Here is a 22,842-nt window from a genome sequence, read left to right as displayed (position 1 = left end):
ACGCATAAGAGGACGAGCGACCGGGAGAGGGGACCATGCCTGGACTTTATGTTATGGTTTGTGTGTGTCGCCGGCATTCGTTTGATTTTATTAATTAAAAGTCTATTTTATGTTTGTCGGTTCCTGTCTCCTTCCTTCCCTTTTATTGGACATGCTACAGTTGCTATTCTTTCATTGAAAACTATATGAAATATCCACTATTCCTATATATTTTTATTTCATTTGTCAACCCTAACTTTGTTTTTGCCCCCCTTGTGGGAAGTGTTTGTTTCCCCATCGTGGGTATTTGTTTTTTGTTGTGTGTATGTATATATATATATATATATTAGTCTTGTTAACTCCTTCACCGCTGCCTGGACTTGGGTTCTTCCTTCACGTTCACGACACTAACTAACACATTCTTCTTTGTTGTGTTGTGTTTGTTTACCTATTCTGATGTTTGGGATTACACAACACCATGTGGCATTTGATATACACACATATGCATTGCTACAGTTGCAGAAGCTTTGTTTGTTCCAATATGGTGGAAGACTTTTTGTATTTATATGCTCTTGTATCTGGATGGTCACAAAAAGGTGCACATGACCCTTTTGAGTAAAATGAAAAAAGAAATCCTTTCTGCAGATTTTTGTAGCTTGTGCATCTATTACCCAGTAAGTGAATGTCTGTAGATTGACTGAAACCTTGAAATATTAAAAACATTTTGCAATGTGTGTTAGACTTTTCTTCGGTGTGTTAAAAGACAGACAGATTTATACAATCAGATACAGTACATTCTTACTCTACTTTAAATGTTCAAGGACTCTTTCATGCAGTAATTTGAACAAAGTGCTTCACAAACAGATTGTAAAGCTGCACAGCTGTGAGACCATCTTGAATGCTGGAACCAAGCCTAAGCGAGCAGTCTTCAAACACTTGCTCTTCCAAAATGATCACACCGACAACAGCCCCGCCATCAAACAACCGACTCGTCTCCGCAGCTTCCACAACAGCAACTTTCAAGATGGAAGTCAGTTGTGAGTGTTTTTTGACTTGAGGAACGCAAGGCGGATTATTCCGCTGGGTACCCCCTGCATTAGGCCCCTATCTCTCTCCCATCACGGCCTCCTGGTGGTTGGGTAATTAAAGCACACCAGCAGTGGCATCTCCATGGTAATGCTGGCAAATCCGTACGGAGAGGCCGGAGCCACGGGCTCCACTAATCCTGTTTGAGACCATCAGGAGCCACGGCCGCCCCCCAGCCGGAAGACTTACAATTACCCAGTGGAGCGATTGCTGTTCAAAATACCTTTGAAACACGTGCAATTTTCTTGGAAAATATGCAATACAATGCTATTTCCAGCCTTGCTGTACAATCAAATCTATGTTCAATGTCAAAAGTTTGATTTATTCTTAATCCATATAAAAACAGAAATCTTGCTCGAGAAATATTTCTGGTTCTGTAAGCATTTTGGTTGAGCCGTAATGCGTCCACGTTTTGAGTGAACAAATGACTAAAGGGTTCAAGTGAGGTCTAGTGAAATCCTCTGAAATGCATGTATTACAGCCAACACCACGTTATTAAAACACAAGTGGTCAAATGGCTCTCCCAGCACCATATAAACAGTTCGGCCCTCTCCCGAAGGTCCTTAATAGAGACAAATTCCTATAAACACGGCTCTCGTAGCGTTCCAGTTGCCCTTCACAGTGCGTATTCAGCCTCATTTGACCCCAGTAAACCCCAACGTTTCTCAGCCATTTTCTATCACACTTCTGTGGTTTGTTTTGGGTCCCGGAAACTTCCTCAGCCGCTTACGAGTCCTGCTCTTTCTTCTTAACAAGGTTGGACTTATTGAACAGGGCTCTGAATGATACACACACGCACACATCCTAATCCTTCATATCGGTCGTATAAACCTGGAGAATAGGGCTCAGCGGTCGTCTCTCTCCGCGGACTGTGCCCTTCATCTGAGCCGCTAGACGGGGGTCCCGCACAGGCCCGGTTCGCTCTCAAACCCCCTGATCCAGCTTGCCAATCCAATCAACCCCTCATTAAAGCACACAGCGGGGAGGTCAGGAGCACAGCTTTCCCCTCATTCACACACATCAACTCATCCACAGGGGTTAGGCTTAAAAACACACTTGCATTCTACAACTAACTGGGTAATAACTAGGTACTAACCCAGAACCTACCCCAAACCTAAACTTATATAATTTATTTACCTTATACCACCAAGTACTTTCTTAGGGAAGTACACTGAGGTTACACTATAGGTACACGTACAGTAAAATAAAGTGCAGCCTTGCACTTGGACGTTTCGGTTTTAAAACACGATGCAGGTTTGAAAAAAATAAAGTGACTGATGTTAAAAGAGTTATTAAGATAAAGCACAGGACCTGATTGAAGCAAGTTATAAGTGCTCAAAAAGAAAAAAAAATGTATTGCCACTTTGCATTCAAAACTTTATTAAATTTGAGTCAATTATGTTTGATTTGTATTATAAAATTCCTTAAGAGACATAAAAATAACCAAAAATGAGACGATTGTTTCTTAAAGTAACCCAGCAACAAAAATATGCTCTGAGAACATTGTGGTAACATTCGGTACTGTAAGTTTCCTAAACATAATTTATGAATGTTCCAACAACGTATAAATAATGTTTATATTGCATCTTTTTCATAACTTCTAACAATGACATTCTCTAAAATTATTTCAACGTGTTATTTTAGCGTAACTGCAAGAACATTTGTATAACCTTGAAAGAACATTCAGAGGACGTACTGTTCCCTGTTAGCTGTACAGGTACAGATAAAGTATGAAATAAAGTATATAAAGTCCAACAAAAAAACAATAACTCACTAATTGGAATGAAGCATGATTATTCTATTAAGCATCTTATAAGACTAATAAATGTAGATTTCCCTTATTATTATTTCTGGCAAAACCCGGTTTGCCAGGAGACCTTAAATCAAATTGCTCTGATAAAACTCTATTTTGTCAACCTCAAGGTGTACGCTCGCATACACATGGCTTCAATGCTCACAAGAATGAACTGAACACTATACAATTTAAATTTCCCAAATCCTTAAGGATGTCTCATTTGTCACTTCTTTTCCCAACAGTTCTGCATGTTTCCCATTAAGCTTTTGTGATAAATGTGCGCGACTCCACCAAGCATCCTCCACTCCCTTTGTTTGGGAGGAGATAAAACTAACACACAACGTCAGACAAAAATGCACATCATCAGCTTATACAGCACTTACCGAGCCAATGTTGACTTTGCTTGAGGTGAGGGTGGTGTGCGAAAACTATCCATGCGAGAGCGGCTCGTTTATTTTATTTTACCCAGAACCTTTGTCAGTTGGTTTTTTCTGATCTTTTCACTATATGTACAAGGATTAAGTCAAACTGATGTGCATGAAATATCAAACCAGTGCCATGTATTGAAGTGAATTGCAGCTTTTGAAACAGTTTATGAAAAGACATTTGTTGAGGGGATGAGACCTGACATTCTTCCAAATATCTTCCCTTGTGTTTAGCAGAACAAAGGCATTCAAGTAGGTTTAAAAACAACTTGAGGGTGAGTAAATGATGACAGAATTTTCATTTTTGGGTGAACTGTTCATTTAATCCAACATGTTCACAGGTAATGGACGAACAACACACCTATCCATCACTAAAAACAAAAAAAGTATTATTTGTGAATATCTCGGTTGTATCTAACAGTGACATTGTTAAGTTATTCCCTTTCCGCTGACTGTGACTTAAGTCTAAAAATACTTTTTGGGGCTACTGTACATCTAACACCGAGGTAAGTCTCATACTTATCCTTTTATCGTGGATTATCTACTCAGTCATCCGACCCCGAGCGGAGAGCGGGCGTTAAAGGGTCACAGCTCTCCGGCGCATTCCAGCAGAAATAGCAAAATCAATGGCCATGAAATTCATTTCTCACATGGCTGGATGTGGCTCTGCTAATCATAACCTGCACTGACAATTCAATTGCGCCTCCAATGCCTCTCTTTCATGGCATTTACTCTTCCATCCACCGCAGCCCCCGAGAACTCATTACACGAGCGAGACCCCCTCTATACTTCATTAGCCTTCGTGAAGAAAAAAAAACAATTAAGAACGCCAACTATGATTACTGTAATGGCTTTAAGAGGGCTGGTGACCCGGTACTCCACTACATCCTTTACACACACACTGCTGATGGGAGGGGCCCAGCCGGATACGGTTTCAAGAGCTCCAAGACCTGAGTAATGACCAGTCTGTGGGGATGATAAGGTAAGGAAATGGAGGAGGTGAGAGAGAGACAGAATATAGAGAGGGATCCCCAGAGGAAATGTTTATTGCTCACGGGTTGCTCTTTCATAGCTCAACATGCATAATAGGGTTCTCGGTTATGTTGCTTTTCTATAAAATAATTTATAGGCATAAATGTAGACACAAATGAGACCATACTTGCAAAAAATGTTGCCATGTGTTTCAGTGCACAAATTCTAAAATAAATTACGCTCGATTCACACGGGTAATGCCTCTCATTTACTTTGAATGGGCGGCATCAAGCGTTGGCGAACTAGCGACATTTTTTCATTTTAAGATCCAACGCAGGCGCGAGCCAATCCGATCGTCGTATCTTAACACCCTAGTGCAGGCGCTAGCCAGTTGCATTCATGCAAGACTAGAGAACAGAGAACCCTAAAGATGAGCTTATGCATTATATTAACTACACCAACAATCATCCATTTTGTATCACAACTAGCTGTAGCTGTAAAAACTAAATCCAAACACTATTGCTGCGTCCCAGTTCGCCTACTCATACTATGCCCTTAAAGTATGTACTGCTTTTGTTATGGAAAAGTATATCCATTTTGGTGCATTGTAAAACTGTATGCACGCACTGGGACACACTACATTTACATTTGTGCATTTGGCAGACGCCAATTGGTCCAAAGCGACTTGCATTGCACTATACTATACATACTAACGCAAAATGGAAGTGGTCGTTGTTGCTTAGACTGTGATCTTTAACTATCACGATTAAAATACAGCTCTTCCTTGCGTTATGTTTGTATACTTACATTTATTAATTTAGCGAAGCATCTTTTATTTCCTTTTATTAATGCAGCGTCACTAAGCTCAGCCCACTCCTGGTGAGTTGTGGGTAATATCAGCCATTAAGGGTCTTTGGATTCACACTTCGAATTTTCACGAAACAGTAGACCATCTTTGAGAATACTCATTTCAGCATACTGTGATTTGGGACATACTAATTCTATTTCACTATGACAGCTGTGTCAGACACGACCCCTGTCAAGCATCGACACAGATGCCCAAACACGAACAACCTAGACTGATGTATAACCCACAATAAGACCAGAAAGTGTATTAAGAGTCTAGCAAAAACAACTATTATTAAAGAGATCTCATCCATAATTTTTCTTTTTTACCGGTCAAGATATAGAGAGATCCGGGGTCACTTACGTTGAGGCCCTGTTTTCTCTCGAACTGTGAGCTTGGGGCCCATTCAAGCACTCCAGTTCATCATCCGAGCGTCTGGCGAGAGAGGGAGAAGAGAGGAAGAGATTGATAAATGTGCACAATTGAGTAAATGGCTGAATTAGAGTAATGGCTGATTACTGTTATTTACTGTAGATTCTGCCAGGGCACACATTCCATCTGTGGTGGTTAATCTTACCGGGGTTCAGGGGGTGACTGGATGGAGGGGTCTCTGAGAAGGGACCTCTGGGCTCTGGTCTACAGTACGCTCTGGATGATCTACAGGGCCGGGTCCTATAGCGTGCCTCCAAACAGGGCCGAACACACTCTGTGGCAGATCCGTGCTCAAGACCCCAAACCCGTTGGATTAATGCCGATTGTTTGGGAATGACTGTGAGCTCCGGACCACACAAGAAGAGGGAAAGACCTCTCTGCCGACAGAAAGACAGTCAGGATGACTGCATTGAGTTACAACAGATCTGCGTTCATTTCATTACGTTCCTCCTCCTCTGCTGGTTTCCATCTACAGTAACTCGGTTCTTTTTGGGGGGAAATTGCAATCGTGAGGATCAGTGAAGGAATGTTCATCCAAAGAAGAAAAGAAAAATGCCATTATTTACTGGGCCCCATGTGAGTCTGTACTGATGCTATTTCAGTGGAGTTTTTCAAAGCAGTGACAAACAATAACCTGGACCTACTGAAAACCCTGTTGTCAACACCATTTTTGTTGTCTATTTCAAAGCTTTGATGGACAGGAAGATTACCTTTGTTTACTATAAACACGTTTCTCGCACAAAGCTATCAGAAGACTATAGCAAAGCCGCGTTTTTGGAGAACCAAACAAACTGCTTGCTTTTGAAATGCTTTTAGAATAAGACAATGAGTAATAAAGACACAAACAATGACATTTTAGGGTGCGCTGTCCCTTTAAACGAGATATCGTTCGTCGCTTATATGCTGTGGGTGGTCTGAGAGCGAGAGAGATGCTTCAAGAAAGGGAGAGAGAGAACGATGAGGGAGGGAAGCTGAAGTAATTCATCACAAAAACACAAGCAAGCTTGTTGACTCACTTCATTCCTAGACAAGTGCACAAACAACATCCAACACTGAGAGAGGGCACAGAACTACTGCTGCATCCCGCCGAAGAAATATTCTCAGCTAAACAATGGTTAATAAGGTTAATAAGAGAGAGCGACACACAAACATGTTTACACATTGTGTGCCGGAGTGGGTGAGTAAAGACAAGAGAGACAGTCTGAACCGAGATGTCAGTGATAACAATCAAATACAGAAGGATGCAAACAAAGGATGTGCGAGACAGACAACCGCGAGAGAGAGAGATTTGAAAAACACGAAATCAAACTTGATGTTTCTGTGGTTGTTTTGTGCATTATTCATCCGTGCATGTTTTTACAACGAGAAACAAGGTTTGTTTTTGGAACCCGTAATAATTCGTTTTTGTGCTGACTTTTGTTTTTTGGCTCCATCCTGCTTATCATCCAAACAGCTTCTTATGAAACCTGCTGTTTTGTCTCAACGAACTGCCTGTTTTACTTGGAAATATACCACACGAGTAAATTGTGTCGCATTCATTTTAAACTTTGAACTACTGCTATGTATTTCACGTAAAAAAAGCATTTCTGCAGAAAATTATTAGCTTGGACGGTTGCGTGTTTTCTCCACTCACACGTGGCATTTGGTTACATCCGCAAAACAGTTGTGTCAGCAATAGGGACATAACTTTACAACTTTAGATTTTTTTATAATTGATGAATCGTGCGCAAAACGATTAGAAGCTTTTGCTTGCTATTTAAAGTATATTTCATACTGACAATAATGATACGCTTACGGACCATGAATACACTGGAAAATATGAAAAAGAATGCAATACATATACAGGAACAACATTTAAGAGACTTTTCATTTCAAATGATCAAGTCTAGATGTATTATGGCCTCTTCAGTCCAGTGTTTGTTGAGTTTCAACAAAATCAAACCTCAGGAGTGAAAAAGTCATCCAACAGCAATGCGAATGCAAAATTTTTTACAAAGATATATTTGTGAACTTTTCCTAAATACATTTACAAATATTACTGTTGTATTGCCTACGAGTCAGTATAAACTTGTTTTATTAGCAGTATTTGAGGTCTGAAAAAATACAGAGAATCAAGTTACTAGTAGTTAACAGAATGAAACAAAAAGTCTAATTTTATCTAAAAACATATCTATAAATGGTAAATTCTGAAAAACTGAAAATAATTTAAAAAATGGTCTATTAAAATGTTTTCCATATAATGGAACCATGTATTTCTATTTTTCAATATAAGTATATCTTGTATATGTTATCAATATAAAAGTGACAACTCAGTATTCTATATATTGCAATTTTGTACTATATTAACAATGTCTACTATACTGTATTTGTTACAAGATTTAAAATATTGACGGTTAAACTATAGGAAAACATCTGTTTTTGAACAAAGAAAGAGAATGATGCATACAAAGGTGAGAAAAGAACTTCAGAGAGGAGAAGAGGTCTCGCCAGGCCACGTCTCCAACAGCTTTGAATGATCTTGTGAAAGAACCACTTCAATTCTTTGACGAACGGAAATTCTGACCCCAAAGTCTTCACACATTTCCACTAATTTCTTCAGCGTTGTTTGTACAACCTTCGGCAGAGCCATCATTCAACTCATCTATCATTTCTTTGTATGCCAGTCAATTATTGTGGCAGCATCGGTTTCGGATTTACCCGCCCCTGAACATAACATGAAAAAGGTTTGTTTTATTGGGCCAGTCACAGGTCACTCAAACTCTGTCTTTCTGTCTAAATGGGTGGTTCCCGGCCAGAGCGAGCTTCAATAACGCTAGGCCAAAACTGACTCGCGAGTCACTTGTCAGTGTTCAGCTCAACCCTTACAAGAAGGCGGAGTCTGACCTTTGACCCCTCGTCTTCAGATCTGTAAGGTGCAGTGATGAGAGGCGGGGCCAGGGGACAGCACTACAGGGGATTAATGTAGACTCACACAAAGACAACCTGACAGAGCGACTCAGAAACACACAGCCGCTGTGATGGACTAACTGACAGCGGCCGGCCCCTAGCCACTTACTGCTCACCGCAAGAGAAATCTGCAGCGCGGCTACGTTCAACAATCCCTTCTTTTCTGTCCGCTGCTGTTCCTGATTTTCATTCCAGAGCAATAAACGCAGGGACTTCTATCCCCCGCCTCAGCTGTCATCTCTCCCTCGTACTTTCGCTTTTCCACAAGTCTCTCTCTCTTTGTCTGAAGGTTCGACACACCGCCCCCTTCTGCAAACTTTCCCCCCAGGCCTCTCTGCCTCCCTCAAGCGCAGCTGCCAAGAATAAGACAGGCTGTCGAGGGGCCCTGGGGCCTTGACTTTAGTGTGTCTGTTAACTCCTCCTGCCTGCTCCAGTACTTACCCAACTGAATTCAGCCACTTGGATCTGTTTATTTAATATTCAGTCAGCTGTGGGGAGTGAGGTTAGCCACAGCATATAAAAGTCAGGCGGCGTGACCGACATATACCCCGCGCCTAACACGCTCGCGCACACATGCGTGCCATCCTTAAGACACAAAGTATGCTTAAACATGCTAGCGGATGTTTAAACAAGGTTTACAAACTCATGGTTTAAGGGCATGTGTGGATATGCATTTGTCTATTACAAAAACGGCACTAGATAATATAGTACTGGCATGTTAGTTGGACAGGGCCCACTAGGGGGCCCCAGGTTCACTTAAAATGAGACAAAAGAATGTTAAAATAAGCTAAAACGCATTACGACAATGTTTTCAACTTAAAACAGGAAACGTTTGAGGGATTTTGGCTGTTGTTTACACGACAATGGCATTTTGGGAACTGACCTGGTAACGTTTGAAAACGGGTTTCAAAGTAAAAATTTTAAAAGATGAAGCATTTCTCGTCTCATTGTAAACTATGGAAATGCATAACTGTGATATGCACATGCATACAGTATATCGATGTTGTGTGAACGTACTGGAGCACCAATAAACACACCTTTTGTTGTTCAGTCAGTTGCATTCTGCTGTTTTTAACTTAGAAAAGTGCATGTGCTAGGTTAGGTATGTTTTGATGCTGGTTTGTGCTGGTTTAAGCTGGTCATGTGCGCGCCCTTAGTTGGTTTCAGCTGGTGAGTAAACAGCTCAGGCCAGTTTAAACCAGCAAACCAGCATCAAAGCATACCTAACCCAGCATATGCTGTTTGTTCAACAGGGCTATACCCCAAGGTTATTATAGTTTACTCAAACTAAATCTATAAATATAATTTTTGGTCATTGAAATCAAATCAAATATCAGCCTGAATATTATTCTAAACGTAAACTAAACAAAAACTTGAAATGTTGCCTTAGGAATAAACGGAAATAAGTTGACTTTATTATTAACTTGACATAAAAGCTTGACTAACTAAACTAAACCTACCTATACAACAAAAAGTAAATATACGATAACGTCCATCTCCCTGCAGTATTCTTGAAGTACATATGGTGACCATCCTTCTACCTCCACAGTATTTTTATGTAAGGATCAATGATATCTTCATACATGCTGACCAGGTGTATCCCATTTTGAGAATACCTGTAAATATTTAATCAAATGGGAAAATTCGTCCCTTTTGACAAGTCATGAAAAATATGAATCGATTTCATTTCATGCTAGCTCAACTCAACATTCCTAACGCATCAGATATCCATTAAAACTGATGGACGATAAATTCACCAGATGATTTTTTCCAACCTCATCCAAAACAACAAAACACTTTGACATTTTGAACGGCCTGTTAAACAGAAACTCAGCGCAATCCATTACCCCTCTCCTTACGGCCACGGGAAGAGAGCCTTATGAATACCAATTTTGTGTGCGAGTGTGTGGACTCGTACACATGTTTTGCGGTACCGACGTCTTCGTAGCAGTCCCTTTCGCTCAACTTCCTGCTGAGAACCATCCCAGCATGCTCCGGCCCAGCCAGGACTGGCAGGCTCCATGGCAACCCCAGAGGTCAAGGGTCATGGGGAAAGGTTGCTTTTATCTGCTAATGAGGTCGGTACCTAGGGCTCCAGTGTCTCTCCTTCAGTCTGCGCCTCTTTCGCGCTCCGCTGCGAGCGGGGGGTAGCGGCGATGTTAAAGAACGGGCTTGACACTAATGCCATCCGTCCGCGGGATGGAGGGATCGGAGCGGAGGGGGGACTGGTCCCGAGAAGAGAAAACAAAAGCTGCAGAAATTGCAGTCAGTCCCCCGGAGGCTCTTCTTGCTGTGTTTAACGTCTCCACATGCTAATATGCCCCGATCAGCCAGTTAGGAGATCTGATAGATTGTCAAAGGCCTCAAAGAGCTGATCGGCTACAGTGACTGTGATGCAGAGCACAGCGGTGCTCCTGCCGAGGAGGTTGTGACCTCTCTCAGTGCCTGTTGCACAAACATCTATCTCCAAATTGAAACACGCTTGTTTGCGCTCAGTATGTTTTAAACAATGACACGAGAAGAACTTTGCTCATCTTTGGACACGTCTTGTTTGATGCTAAACGCTGTGTTCGCCTTACCACTTGAATAGCAGCCAAGACACAGCCAAGGAATGTTGAGTTTTTCAAAATGAGTTTGACTAGCATGCTATGCTACTGCTCATTTCTAATGCTAATTTTAACCATATTTACGTAACTTTAAGGCCTATATGTTAATGTTACTGAAAAACAGTACCCAGATAGCAAAGATGCTTGATTTAATGTTCAATCGACATTGATTAAACATTTCATCAATCATTTTTGCTATCTGGTTAGCAAGTAAAACGCAATCTTTCGTCTTTATATTTTGAAGTAAGTACTTCATAAACTTCATAAACGACATCGACGGGTTTTGTGACCTTCAAACCTAACACACCCACCCGAACGCCCACATCATGTTCTACAGGCCTGAGAAAACAGTCCATTAACTCCTGATTTAGCTTAAGTGTCATGTAGTCGCTTTTGTATACAAGTGACAATCTCTGAATGGACATCACAACCCACCATACACCATACTCTACACCCACCCACCCCTCTTTCGCTCTCTCGCTCTCTTTTCTGAGAAGCGAGCGTGAAAAGGTTTTCTGTCACATGTGTCCGGCCAGCGAGGCTTTTGTCTAGAGACCAGGCTGTTTGTTTAGTCTTAAAGCGAGTGCCCTGCCTCACACATTGAAAGAGGGGCGAGGAAGACACAGATAAACATAGAGAGAGACTAGTTAAAAAATTGACAATGGACCGTCTCGTGAGATTATAAACTACAGATGCTATTGCTGTGGAAAATGTTATCACGAAACATGATATCATTAACAATAACAAAAACTGGATGGTGATTGGCCATACAATGCCTTTAGGTTACATCACCTCATTAATATTCATGAGACAAGCTAATGTGGTTTATATCACACATTACACACATTCTTTTCATCTTGCTTTTCACATTTCATTACCTACATTAGGGGCACAGTTCATCCAAAATGCCGTCATCCTTTTCTCACCCTCTTGTCATTTCAAACCTGTGTGACTTTCTTTCTGCTGCAGATCACAAAAGAGGATATTTTGAGGATTGTTGGTAACCAAACATTGACTTCAATTGTATGGATACAAAACCACATTTCTTAAAATATCTTCTTTTGTGTTTCGCAGAATAAAGAGTCATATACAGGTTCTGAACAACATGAAGGTGAATAAATCATGACAGAACTTCCTTATTTATCTCTAATAAAAGCGGCAGAAAACCAGGGTCCAGCGGAATAATGTGACATGTATCTGCATCACTGATGTAAGGCAGAGGTTCAAAGGTCATGATGGAAATTGCTTCTGCCTGCAGCCTTTAAGTTCAATAAGACTTATTTACAAAAACAGGAAACCGTGTATTTTGTAATGATTGAAACCACATTTATTCTCTCTTCCTAAACACATACACACACACACAAATACACAAACTAACACATAACTACATGCATAAAGGCTTGCTTTCATGATCAAAAATTATATATATATATATATATATACACATATATATATATAATACTGGATGTACACAAAATGTACGTGTAAATATGTATGATACAAACATTATGAGGTCACAACGAAAAACAATGTACAATGGAAACAGCGTATCCCACAATTCTTTGCAACAAGTGTAAAGATTCAAGCTTGTCCAACATACACATTAAAATCAAACATCTGCTCTTAAAAGTTTACCAGTAATAACCTATCATCATTTGGCGTGAGGTTCTTATATTTTACACCCTCTATAAAACTACATTCCAACATGATTCCATTACAAACTCTAAAAACCATTCTGCTCGAAATCTAATCACGTCGAACACAAGACACACACACACACGAGCGTACGGCACATTTGGAAAACTATTCATGCCGACGTCCTTGAGTAGATCTCACAGGGCGCTCGATCATAAAAAGGAATGATTTTAGTTTTCCACAGAGCTTCTCGTTCATGGAAGCAGCAGACGCGGCATTTGATAAGTTTATATCTCAAGTGCCATCAAAGACGGACTCCTTTTCAAATCATCACTGTCATCACCTTCACATCCTGAAATACGGAAGGATATGCATTCAGAGCATTATTAATCCAGACCTCTTCGGTGAGGCCTGCCGCATCCACCCGGAACATCTACACACTACTCAGAAGCCCTTAGCGACACCATAGCAACCAGTCAGCATCATGGCTGTGAGTTTGTGTAGGCATTTAAAAAAAACATTGTGAATAAAAGTAGGCAAAAACTGTCGCCCTTCTCGGGTGTAGTCAGCATCTGCCAGCTTGTTCTCATCTTTTACGAGGCCTGATCTCACCGCACAGCTATGGCACAACGAATTTTTTCTCTCCCGGCCTGGTACATATAAGAGATTCTTGCGCTATCTGCCTCACCGCCCCGAGTTTCCTAACAGTCCCGCTGCGTCAAATTAGACTGTATTGACATCTGGCATGTGAATGAATGAAGGATAAGCGAGAAGGGGAAAATGCCAGACATTTATTATTTGCATTGTTTCCACGCTTTAATAATGAAGGAGTGAAAGATCGTGCGGTGCCGAGCGACCAGGCGCTTTTGTTGTTTACGACAATCTTCACACTTCTCACAACCCCCCCACTCTCCTTCATTCTTTCTTCACTGTGTGTGTGTGTGTGTGTGTGTGTGTGTGTGTGTGTGTGTGTGTGTGTGTGTGTGTGTGTGTGTGTATGTAAAGTGTTGTGACAACTCCTATGCCAGAATGCTTAAGCACACATTCCATTCCTCGCAGCGGTCTCTTGGGTACGGCCCACCCTTTTCAATTAGAGCCACAGTCGGAGAGAGACCAACAGGTGCAGAGGCCACAAAACAAGATGAATTAGGCACCAGGCCAATGAAACACGTAATATTACACACACACATAATGAGTTCACACAATTTGGATATATTTGTCACTGGTTAAGCTGCGGTTTTGAGGTTACGGCGGTGAGACGTTCTGGCCTTCTGTTTCACATTCTCAAGACACATTAGATCTGTTGTGATAGAATCTAGGAAGCCTATGTTTGGAGATCCCCACACACAAGCAAAAGTTACTCAAGTCAAGACGGATGTTAAAGGGATAGTTCACTCAAAAGTGAAAATTCTGTCATCATTTACTCACCCTCAAGTTGTTGCAAGCTTGTATACATTTCTTTGTTCGGTTGAAAGACATTTGGAAGAATGCAAGCACTTTTCAGTTCTGTGACATCATTGACTACCATAGTACCATACCATAGTAAAATAAAGATGGCAGAACAGTTTGCTTTCCCAAATTCCTCAAAATGTCTTATTTTGTGTTCAGAACAGAACAAAAACACTACATACAATATGATTTTCATTTTTGGGTAAACTTAGCGATGTAATAATACATTTAGCTCACGACACACAATACTGGGTTCACTGTTATGATCGCATCACAATATGTGGAACAAAACATTAAAATAATTATTTATAAAACAAAATTTCATACAAATACACGTAGACAGCAAGACAGCTCCCTGAGGTTTGGAACGGCGCTCTTGTCAGACAGATTTCTGAGTAGCTCAGCACTGACTGCTAAAATAAACTTGATCTCATCCTCTGTTCGCCATCCAGCCGCACAAAAAGCCTACGCTGGTTTACGTCCTGTCAACTTTTCACGAACACGTAATGAGATCAGCAGTCGATCAATCTGTCTCTCCCATCTGTCATTCGCTTCTGACCAGACTTTCTCGGGTCAGAGCAGCCTGACAGCGCATCCTCTGAACAGTTGCATGCGATTGGATCAGAGCCGGCGGAGGGAAAGGTAATTGAATTTGGACCAGTTCACTGGTTCCAAGAAATCCAGAGGTTACCTTAGTGTTTAGTAATAACAGATAACAGATTTCTGGCAATGACCCTTAAAGACTTTTGCTTCTCTTATTCTCCGTCTCTCTTCTTCCTCTCTAAAGACCATAAAACCCTTAAAATAATGTGGGGTGAGGCTGAAGAAATGCTGAAATAAATCAAAAGGAGTTTCACTATTATTCACTAAACATAAACGCAGCTCCTGGAGATTCACTGTCCTGATCCAGATAATGAAGCTCTTCAGGATTACTAGAGGTTTCCAGACAGGTGTGATGAAGCTAAACTCTGCCTGAAGCGAAGTCTGACACGTGTGAATTAAAGGGAACGTTTGCATAAAAATCGAAGGGTATCATTTGTTCACCCTCGTGGTTACGTGACTCTTTCTGTAGAACAGAAGAGAAGACATTTTGAGAAATGTCTCGGTGCTTTTATTCATACAATGGAAATCAATGGGGGTCAATGTTGTGTGGCAGGTTTGATTTTGGGCGTAGGGCCTACTGTGTCTTTAAGAAAACAAAACTTAGGTAAAATTCCTAGATTGTACTGAAGTGTTATTGAATCTTACTATAGTAAATAATAAAGTATAGTACAGTATTTAATATACCTTATCAATCCACTATCATATAATACTACAGTATGTTGTATTACTATAATATACTATGGCATACTACAATGCGTTACAGGAATCTGCGATCAAAATAAACTTTAATGGACTGATCGTGTGACTTGAACACAACTTACCACTTAACCAGAAAACTCGATCGACACAAACTTGCAGTGCATTTAAATATGCAGCCTGGCTGAAGACTTCTTCATTTTTGATGGTCATGCGCCTCCCTGTGGTCATTCATGGCATAACACCACAGACGAAATTCTTGTGTTACACATTCAATGTTTTCAGATTGATAATGAAAGAAGATCAAGGGCAAGTAAAAAAACAATAAACAAAAAAGTAAATAAATAAAACTTTTACGAGTAAAAGCTGGTGCGCAGACCGTTTCATCGGACACGCGCCTGGTCCGAAGTTATAACTTCCGGTCTGTGTGTTTTATATTTAATTCATAATAATATTATTTAATTTTAATGTTTTGTTTATTTTCATGACAACAATGTATGTCGTTATATCTGTTTATATCTATGTCTGTTTTTACATTACTTTTTCATCATCTACAGTAATTCATATGTAGGCCTAATTTGTTTTTAGAATATTTTATATTTAAAAAACATTTTACTTCACTGCGAGTATATAAAAATGTAGGCAACTTCAATAGAATCATGAAACAAGGGACGTGATGGTAACAGTCCATTGTGCCAATGTATGGTATATAATGGTTATTTTGAACTACCGATATGAAAAATATTTGTATTTACACATGTTGCAGTTACAATTTCACAAGTAGCCTATATCCCAGATAGCACAATCCATCTGGCTTACGTCTATTTGACGTCTGCATTTACATCTGCAATACACAGTTTGCTCATCTGCAATACGTCTCGGAGACGTCTGAACGTCTGTAATACGTCTGCAAAAGATCTGGTGCATAAAAACATCTGCAAAACATCTTAGAAAGAGATCTGCTGTTCATCCATTCTAAATCGTAAAGTTCTTACAGATATCTTCTAGATGTCTATATGACATCTGACAGCAGACGCCTCCGAGACGTATCGCAGATGAGCAAACTATGAATTGTAGATGTCCTGCAGATGTAAATGCAGACGTCAAATAGACGTAAGCCCGATGTATGTGTGCTATCAGGGACTAAATGTGTATACACACACACACACACACACACTTTATTTCAGTGTATTCTTTTTATCATAAAATATTATACATGACTCATTACACCTGCTCAACAGGCCATTACAAAAACACTTTGTGCATATAACTTAAATATTTTATACATTTGTTTAATTCACATTCTTTAGTCAATGTGGAGGTGACACACTGTACTTTCTTGAAACTTCTATGTAAACTTTCAGTGACCTCCTTCTGTCAAACTCAGTGAGGTGATGACCTTCTTCTCTTCACCCCACACAGGAGCTGGAAGGGAGACAGTTTCGAGCGGGATTTCTGTGTGGATTCTGAATCAGTTTCTGGTTCAGAATGTGTTTGTTCTGGATCCGATGCAACGGTGTACACTGGGACTGCAGGCAGAGATAACCGAGGAGAGGCTTGTGAACGAGCCAAACCCGTCTTCCCTTCAGATGCATTCAGACCCCTCAGGTGAACCACAAAATTGGACGTCTGCTGTTCCAACGATGAAAAATCCTCATGGATCTCAGAAAACTGCCAACAGATAAAGACACAGTCATATTCAATGAACAAATCAAATCCTTTTTTAAACAAAAGTATACTGTTTTTCGCTCTCTGGTGGAAATTAAGAAATGCATTAAGTTTCTAGTTATTATTTCGCAGAGTGATCTGCGAAGTGCTGCTCACCAGATCAGTGTTGGATTGTAATAGATGTTTGGTCCATGCAGAATCAACTGTAGTACCCACAGTCTCCGACAGACCCTGCCGACTGCTGCGAAGTCCCTTAGAAAGAGCAAACAATATAAGCACAACCTGTATGTTTGTCAATGGGTTTTTCAAATATCTAACCGATAAATTGTATTAGAAAGTGCTTGTCAACTTTGGCAACACTCATCATTTCAAAAGTGCAGTGTTTTTGTTTACTGTCACTTCTGAAAAACAGCGAATTTGGACATGAAAGGTGTTGGGTTTATTCTTGGCAATTTAACCCGGGATCAACTACTGTATTTCAGCAAAGCCCACACTGTTTGTGCTACCGATTAGAATGACGCCTCAAATCAGATTTGCTGAGAGTTTTTATACCCTAAGATGGAAATCGATAAATAAATCATCACGACAAATGGGGAAAGAGTTGAGCTATTTTGACGCAGTCCGGTATGTAAACACCTAGCAACTATCGTTGCAACCATCTAGAACACACTGGACACCACCCACAGCATCCTTTTGTTGTCAGCGAGTGGTGCATGAAAAAGCATCTCTTTTCTTTCATTTCACTTCTACAAATGCATTTCAGGTTATGTTTGGTTTCGCTTCAACAATCAAGTATGTGGGGATTCACCTGTAAAAGCTGTATACTAGTTTCCAGCTGCGTCCGGCACTGCTGAACTTTGCTTTTGAACTGTTCAATCTCAGTGAATAGATTCTGAAACACGAGCATACACATATATTACTGTAAAGATGAATCACAAAGTGCTGCAAGGATGTTTTAGATGGTGAGCGGCCGGTTGGAGCATCACTTGTTTTACCTCGGTGTCCGTGAGGACTGCGTGCAGGTCATTCACTTCCTGTTTGCTGTCGGGTGTCAGCGTCACCCTGGTGTGTAAGTTCTCCAGAAGCGCCCAGTGTTTCTGTAAACCGGTCTGAACTTCACACACACTCGATTCACTCTCACGCTGGACCTGCAGCAGAGAACGCAGAGCGCGCACCCTGACACACAAAGACGGAGAGATAGAGAGAAGGTCATTATTGTCATGAATAAGGAAACTCAGACACAACAACAAAGAACAATGGAATGCTATCAGGCTTGAAAAGGAAAGAACACTACATGTAACAGAGAGAGAGAGTCCCCTTGAAAGGGTGCAGACACAAGCAACACAAAGAGACAGACATTAAGGGAAGTATCAATGACAATACATGTATGTAAATATTATGAAACTCAGTTAAACTGTTTATTGCATATTATTGCAGACACAGTTCATTATATATTAATGAAACACTGTCAGGAACAGAAACACATTTAACATGTCACAAGTATGTAAATGTCGATCCTCATAAACAAGCAACCTATGGAACAGACTGTACTCATATACCTCATATTTAAATGTAGAATTACGTTTTATGTCTATATACTGTACACAGGCTACATTGTTTACCCTAATAACGCCCCCTGAATGTGGCGTATGACTGTGTGCCCATTAAACTGAATTGAATTAACATAGATGCCGTATGACATCATGCCCGGAAGGTCTCGAGACGTTCTTAGGTGGAGTTCATTACAAACACTTCACCAGCCAAACACAATTACCCGAAGACATAGTGAAATAACACAGGGGCGGGACAGTTTGTTGGAAATGTGGGTAAATATTTGCTGTCTGTCATCTCTGGAATGCTCACCTGTCCTGCAGGTAAGCGTTTATATGGTTAACTCTGTCTTTTAGGGGACAGTCCTGTTCATCATCATTGTTGGATGATTTATTTGTAAGCGCCCGGGACACTGCCTGAATAGAAAAAGACATTTAAAACAAACGTGACAACATCATTTGAATTACAAATGCCGTTTTGAGCACATTCCATTCATGCCGGTGCGAAGGACACTAAGGATGAGATCAAATTTGCCATTCACCTGTGACGTACCTCTAGTCTGGTGAGGAGGTCTCGTATGTGGGACTCGCTGGCGTCGGGAAGGGGCTCATGAAGGAGACAGACCACTAAGCCATCTGCTAGAACATTAACCTTTGTTACAAGATGACCCGCATCCTGCTGTGCTGTTACACTGAGACAGAAAAATAAGACGTAATTGACAGAAATGAAACGAATGTTTGAACACAAGCACAGGAAGATAATATTGGGTTACAGTAAGCGACAGCGGGGTTAAAGAAATCAGATGAAGTTAAGTTCTGTTAACAGTATCCGTGACACGGTGTGGATTCTTTCCGTTTTTTATGCTCACGATACAGGCAGAGGTATCAGAAACGGACGACTGTTAAAGGGACAGTTCACCTAAAAATGAAAATTCTGTCATGATTTATCAACCCTCGAGTCGTTCCAAAGCTGTGTCGTTTCTTTGTTCTGATAATCACAAGGAAGATATTTGGAAAAATGTTAGTGAGTATCATTCTGGGGCATCACTCACTCACTCACAAGATTTGGTATTATGTTCTTGTTTTGTTTATCACTTTTAGGAAAGCAAAAAGTTCTGAGGAATTTTCATTTATTCTGGTAGTCGACGATGTCCCAGAACTTTCAGTTCCCGACATTCTTTCAAATATCGTTCTCTGTGTTCATCGGAACAAAGAAATTCATAGAGATTTGGAACGGAACTTTCATTTCCACACGTTACACCACATCAATTGAATCGTACACATATTTTTTGCGAGGTATCAATTTAAGTGATTGAACACAAAGTTATTAGGTTGACTCAAATGTTAACATTTCTATTTATTGAATTTCAATAAAATATTGGCCTAAAATTATTGGAAAAACTTAAGTTAAATGAAAATTTAAATGCGAAATAAACTACAGTAAGTTTTGGGCACTACAATTATAATAATAAAATACGAAAATAAAAATAAAATAATCTTATATAGCAACATAAGAAATGACGAAAGCATATAACAGAATTGCTAAATTTAACTACATTTTAATTTAGCTAAAATTTACATAAAAACTAAAAATCTGAAAATAAAAGCTAATTTAAAACAATATAAAGCTGTTACATTTATAATGCTTTTAAGACTTCTTTCTTGAACAAGACTTAAAATTGTAAGTGAATATGGATTTTTGTGCTGTCACCAATACTAATGTTTTAATGTCACAACATTCTTTCAACTTGTATAGTTGTATTGAAATAGTCTCTCATACCTTTTAAGCTGGTTTCCTTCAACTTTTTTCTCTATCACGTTACCCTTCTGCTGGAGAACCTGAGAAAGCCACGCCACAACAACAAAATAATTATCAGATGTCAGATGTGACGTTACAGTCATCGGAATTCACATTAAAATTCCATGTATCACCAAGAAGAAAGAAAGAAAGGCAAATATTATTGAGCAGACTGACCTGTTTTAGTTTTACTTTATAACTGTGAAGGAACTTGAAGAAACAAAGATATATGACAGCACACAGCAGCGCAGCGAGTAGCAGTCGAGCTCCGGCTTCGGTCAGACAGACAGAGGGGTGCAGAGGAGATTCCTCCAGAAAAAACAACACCACCACAGCTATGGGAAACAAACACTGAGTCCATTTTGGCCAGTTTTGCCAATGCAGTCTGTTACGAAGAGAGAGAGACAGAAAGAGAGAATTGTAATGTTGGCACAGAGTCAGACTGCATTTACATTTAGTCATTTAGCAGACACTTTTATCCAAAGCGACTTACAGAAAGTTCAAGGAGCAATAAGCGATATGTCATAAAAGAGCAACAGTACGATAGGTGCTAATACGAAGTTACTAGCTTATACTAAAGCCAGACTATATCACATGCAGGACATACTGTATTTACATCTACTTAACAAACTATCTGGTGTTTTCCTATTAAAAGCTGCATATTAAAGCAGGGAGGTTGGAGGGCAGTGCAATAAGAAGTGGTTGTAACTTGTGTCTGTTTGGTGTTCTAAGTGTTTGAATGGTGGTTTCTTACTGGCCAAAGTCAAGAGTTAACTCGCAAGTCACAAATATTCACTGTAAAAATGTCATTTAACAGTATCTTACTCTTTTTACAGATTTTCACATATAACGCAAAAAGCTGTAATTTCACAGTTACATACAGATTATACAGAACAGATATTTGCAATACCATTAAAAAACATTGAATTCCAGAAAAAGACTACACATTTACAAATATGTGACAAACATAATTATCATTATTTTATAATGTTTTACTGGCACTCCAGCTGCTAGAAAATGACAGTTTTTACAGGATTCTTTTCTAGTGTATTTTTGAGATACGGTAAAAAATGTCAAATTGCGATAACGTGTCATTTCATGTCACAAACTGTTATTTTATGGTATTTTACGTGCACCCCAGCTGCTGTTTTTTGCAGGATTAGTTTTACCGTGACAATTTACAAAAAACGACTACAAATTTACAAGAATATCATACAAAATATTTTATTCTACGTCACAAAACCGCTACGCTTGTACTGCTTGTTTTAAACATAAATTTACTTCATTCTTATATCTTCTTTAATAAAACTAAAGTAAACATCTTCAATCACTTTCCTTGTCAAGTAAATGTCTCTCGATTTAAGAATTTTAAGATATTTGTAGAAAACAAGACCAAAGTGCGTAGTCAGATTGTTTTGCGGTATAAAAAAATGTAGCTAATAGTAACAAGATTGTAACATCCTCCATGTCAATGTACCTGTACCTGTACTTCACTGCGTGTATAGAGTAGATGAACGATGAGTGAGAATGAGCTGGGAGCAAACATCCTATGACCTGTTGACATCTCGTCACTATCACCGCTCCAAACACTTACCTCATCCATCTCTCCACTCTCTCAGTCTCCTCCTCCACAGTCTCTCGCGCGATCATTTCATCAAACATCTCTCTCTCCTCCGCTTTTCCATCCTGTTTTCCCCTGTCCTGCGTCCGGCTCCGGTTCAGGCATTTCCACACATCTCCAGAGCTCAGCTGAGGCATGGATCCTCATACACGCTTCTGTGTGAACTGTTTGGGTTCCTCCAGTGCCATGGAGGCTAGTTACTTGATTTTCAGGTAACACCTGTTTGTCCGGATTCATGACCATCTGATGTGTTGTGTTTTCCGTGTTAAGTTGTAAGAATGGAATGTTAGGAATGTCGTACAGTGAGGAAGTCATAGGCACCGCCCCACCCAGACCTGTGCCAGCTCTCACCGCTCCCTGTTCAAATACATATACAAAAATAGACACAATACAGCTCATTCACATACAGATTAAAGCAATAGCAATAAAACACTCAGTGAATGTTACAAATACACAAAGTGCAGTTTATTTTAAATAGCAATTCAGTCAAAAAAGTCAATTCTGTTCATATGTTATTCGAGTTCTAAATGTTTTCTTCATTAGTGTAAGGCTGCTGCCAATCTTTATGAGACTGGAGTACTTGTTAAAAAAAACTATTTTGTCCAGTTGTCTAGAGATGGTGAAAGCTACATCTTGACCATTCTTGATGACTCTGTGAGAGTTGTTAAAGAACAATTTTGTCCAGTTGTCTAGAGATTATGAAAGCCATTCAAATGGAGATCTGAGCCTTATCT

General features: G+C 39.9%; 1 protein-coding gene across 2 annotated transcripts; it reads right to left on the bottom strand.

The window, feature by feature from the left end:
* Nucleotides 1-16,655: 16,655 nt before the first annotated feature.
* On the bottom strand, nucleotides 16,656-22,349 carry LOC306899289 (uncharacterized protein). Of its 2 annotated transcripts, none has more exons than XM_079465440.1 (9): nucleotides 22,082-22,349; nucleotides 20,665-20,872; nucleotides 20,470-20,528; nucleotides 19,243-19,381; nucleotides 19,003-19,106; nucleotides 18,135-18,315; nucleotides 17,948-18,031; nucleotides 17,296-17,391; nucleotides 16,656-17,142 (listed from the first exon to the last, which is right to left on the bottom strand). In XM_079465440.1, the coding sequence occupies exons 1-9, from the start codon at nucleotides 22,243-22,245 to the stop codon at nucleotides 16,855-16,857; spliced, it is 1,323 nt and encodes a 440-aa protein (XP_079321566.1). In that variant the 5' UTR covers nucleotides 22,246-22,349; the 3' UTR covers nucleotides 16,656-16,854. The 2 variants fall into 2 exon arrangements, with proteins under 2 accessions (XP_079321566.1, XP_079321567.1); XM_079465441.1 differs by having other exon boundaries at nucleotides 17,296-17,380; nucleotides 22,082-22,273.
* Between the last annotated feature and the right edge of the window lie 493 nt (nucleotides 22,350-22,842).

Source organism: Barbatula barbatula (genome assembly GCF_947034865.1).
Source record: "Barbatula barbatula genome assembly, chromosome: 10".
Taxonomy (NCBI): Eukaryota; Metazoa; Chordata; class Actinopteri; order Cypriniformes; family Nemacheilidae; genus Barbatula; species Barbatula barbatula.
The sequence above is the reverse complement of the archived record's forward strand: the minus strand, read 5'-3'. Positions and strand labels throughout refer to the sequence as shown.

Coding starts and splice junctions, on each gene's coding strand:
- LOC306899289 (XM_079465440.1), bottom strand. CDS start 22,245: ATGCCTCAGCTGAGCTCTGGAGATGTGTGGAAATGCCTGAACCGGAGC. Junction 19,382..20,469: donor GAAGGAAACCAGCTTAAAAG/GTATGAGAGACT, acceptor TTTCTGTCTCAG/TGTAACAGCACAGCAGGATG. Junction 17,392..17,947: donor CTAGTATACAGCTTTTACAG/GTGAATCCCCAC, acceptor GCTCTTTCTAAG/GGACTTCGCAGCAGTCGGCA.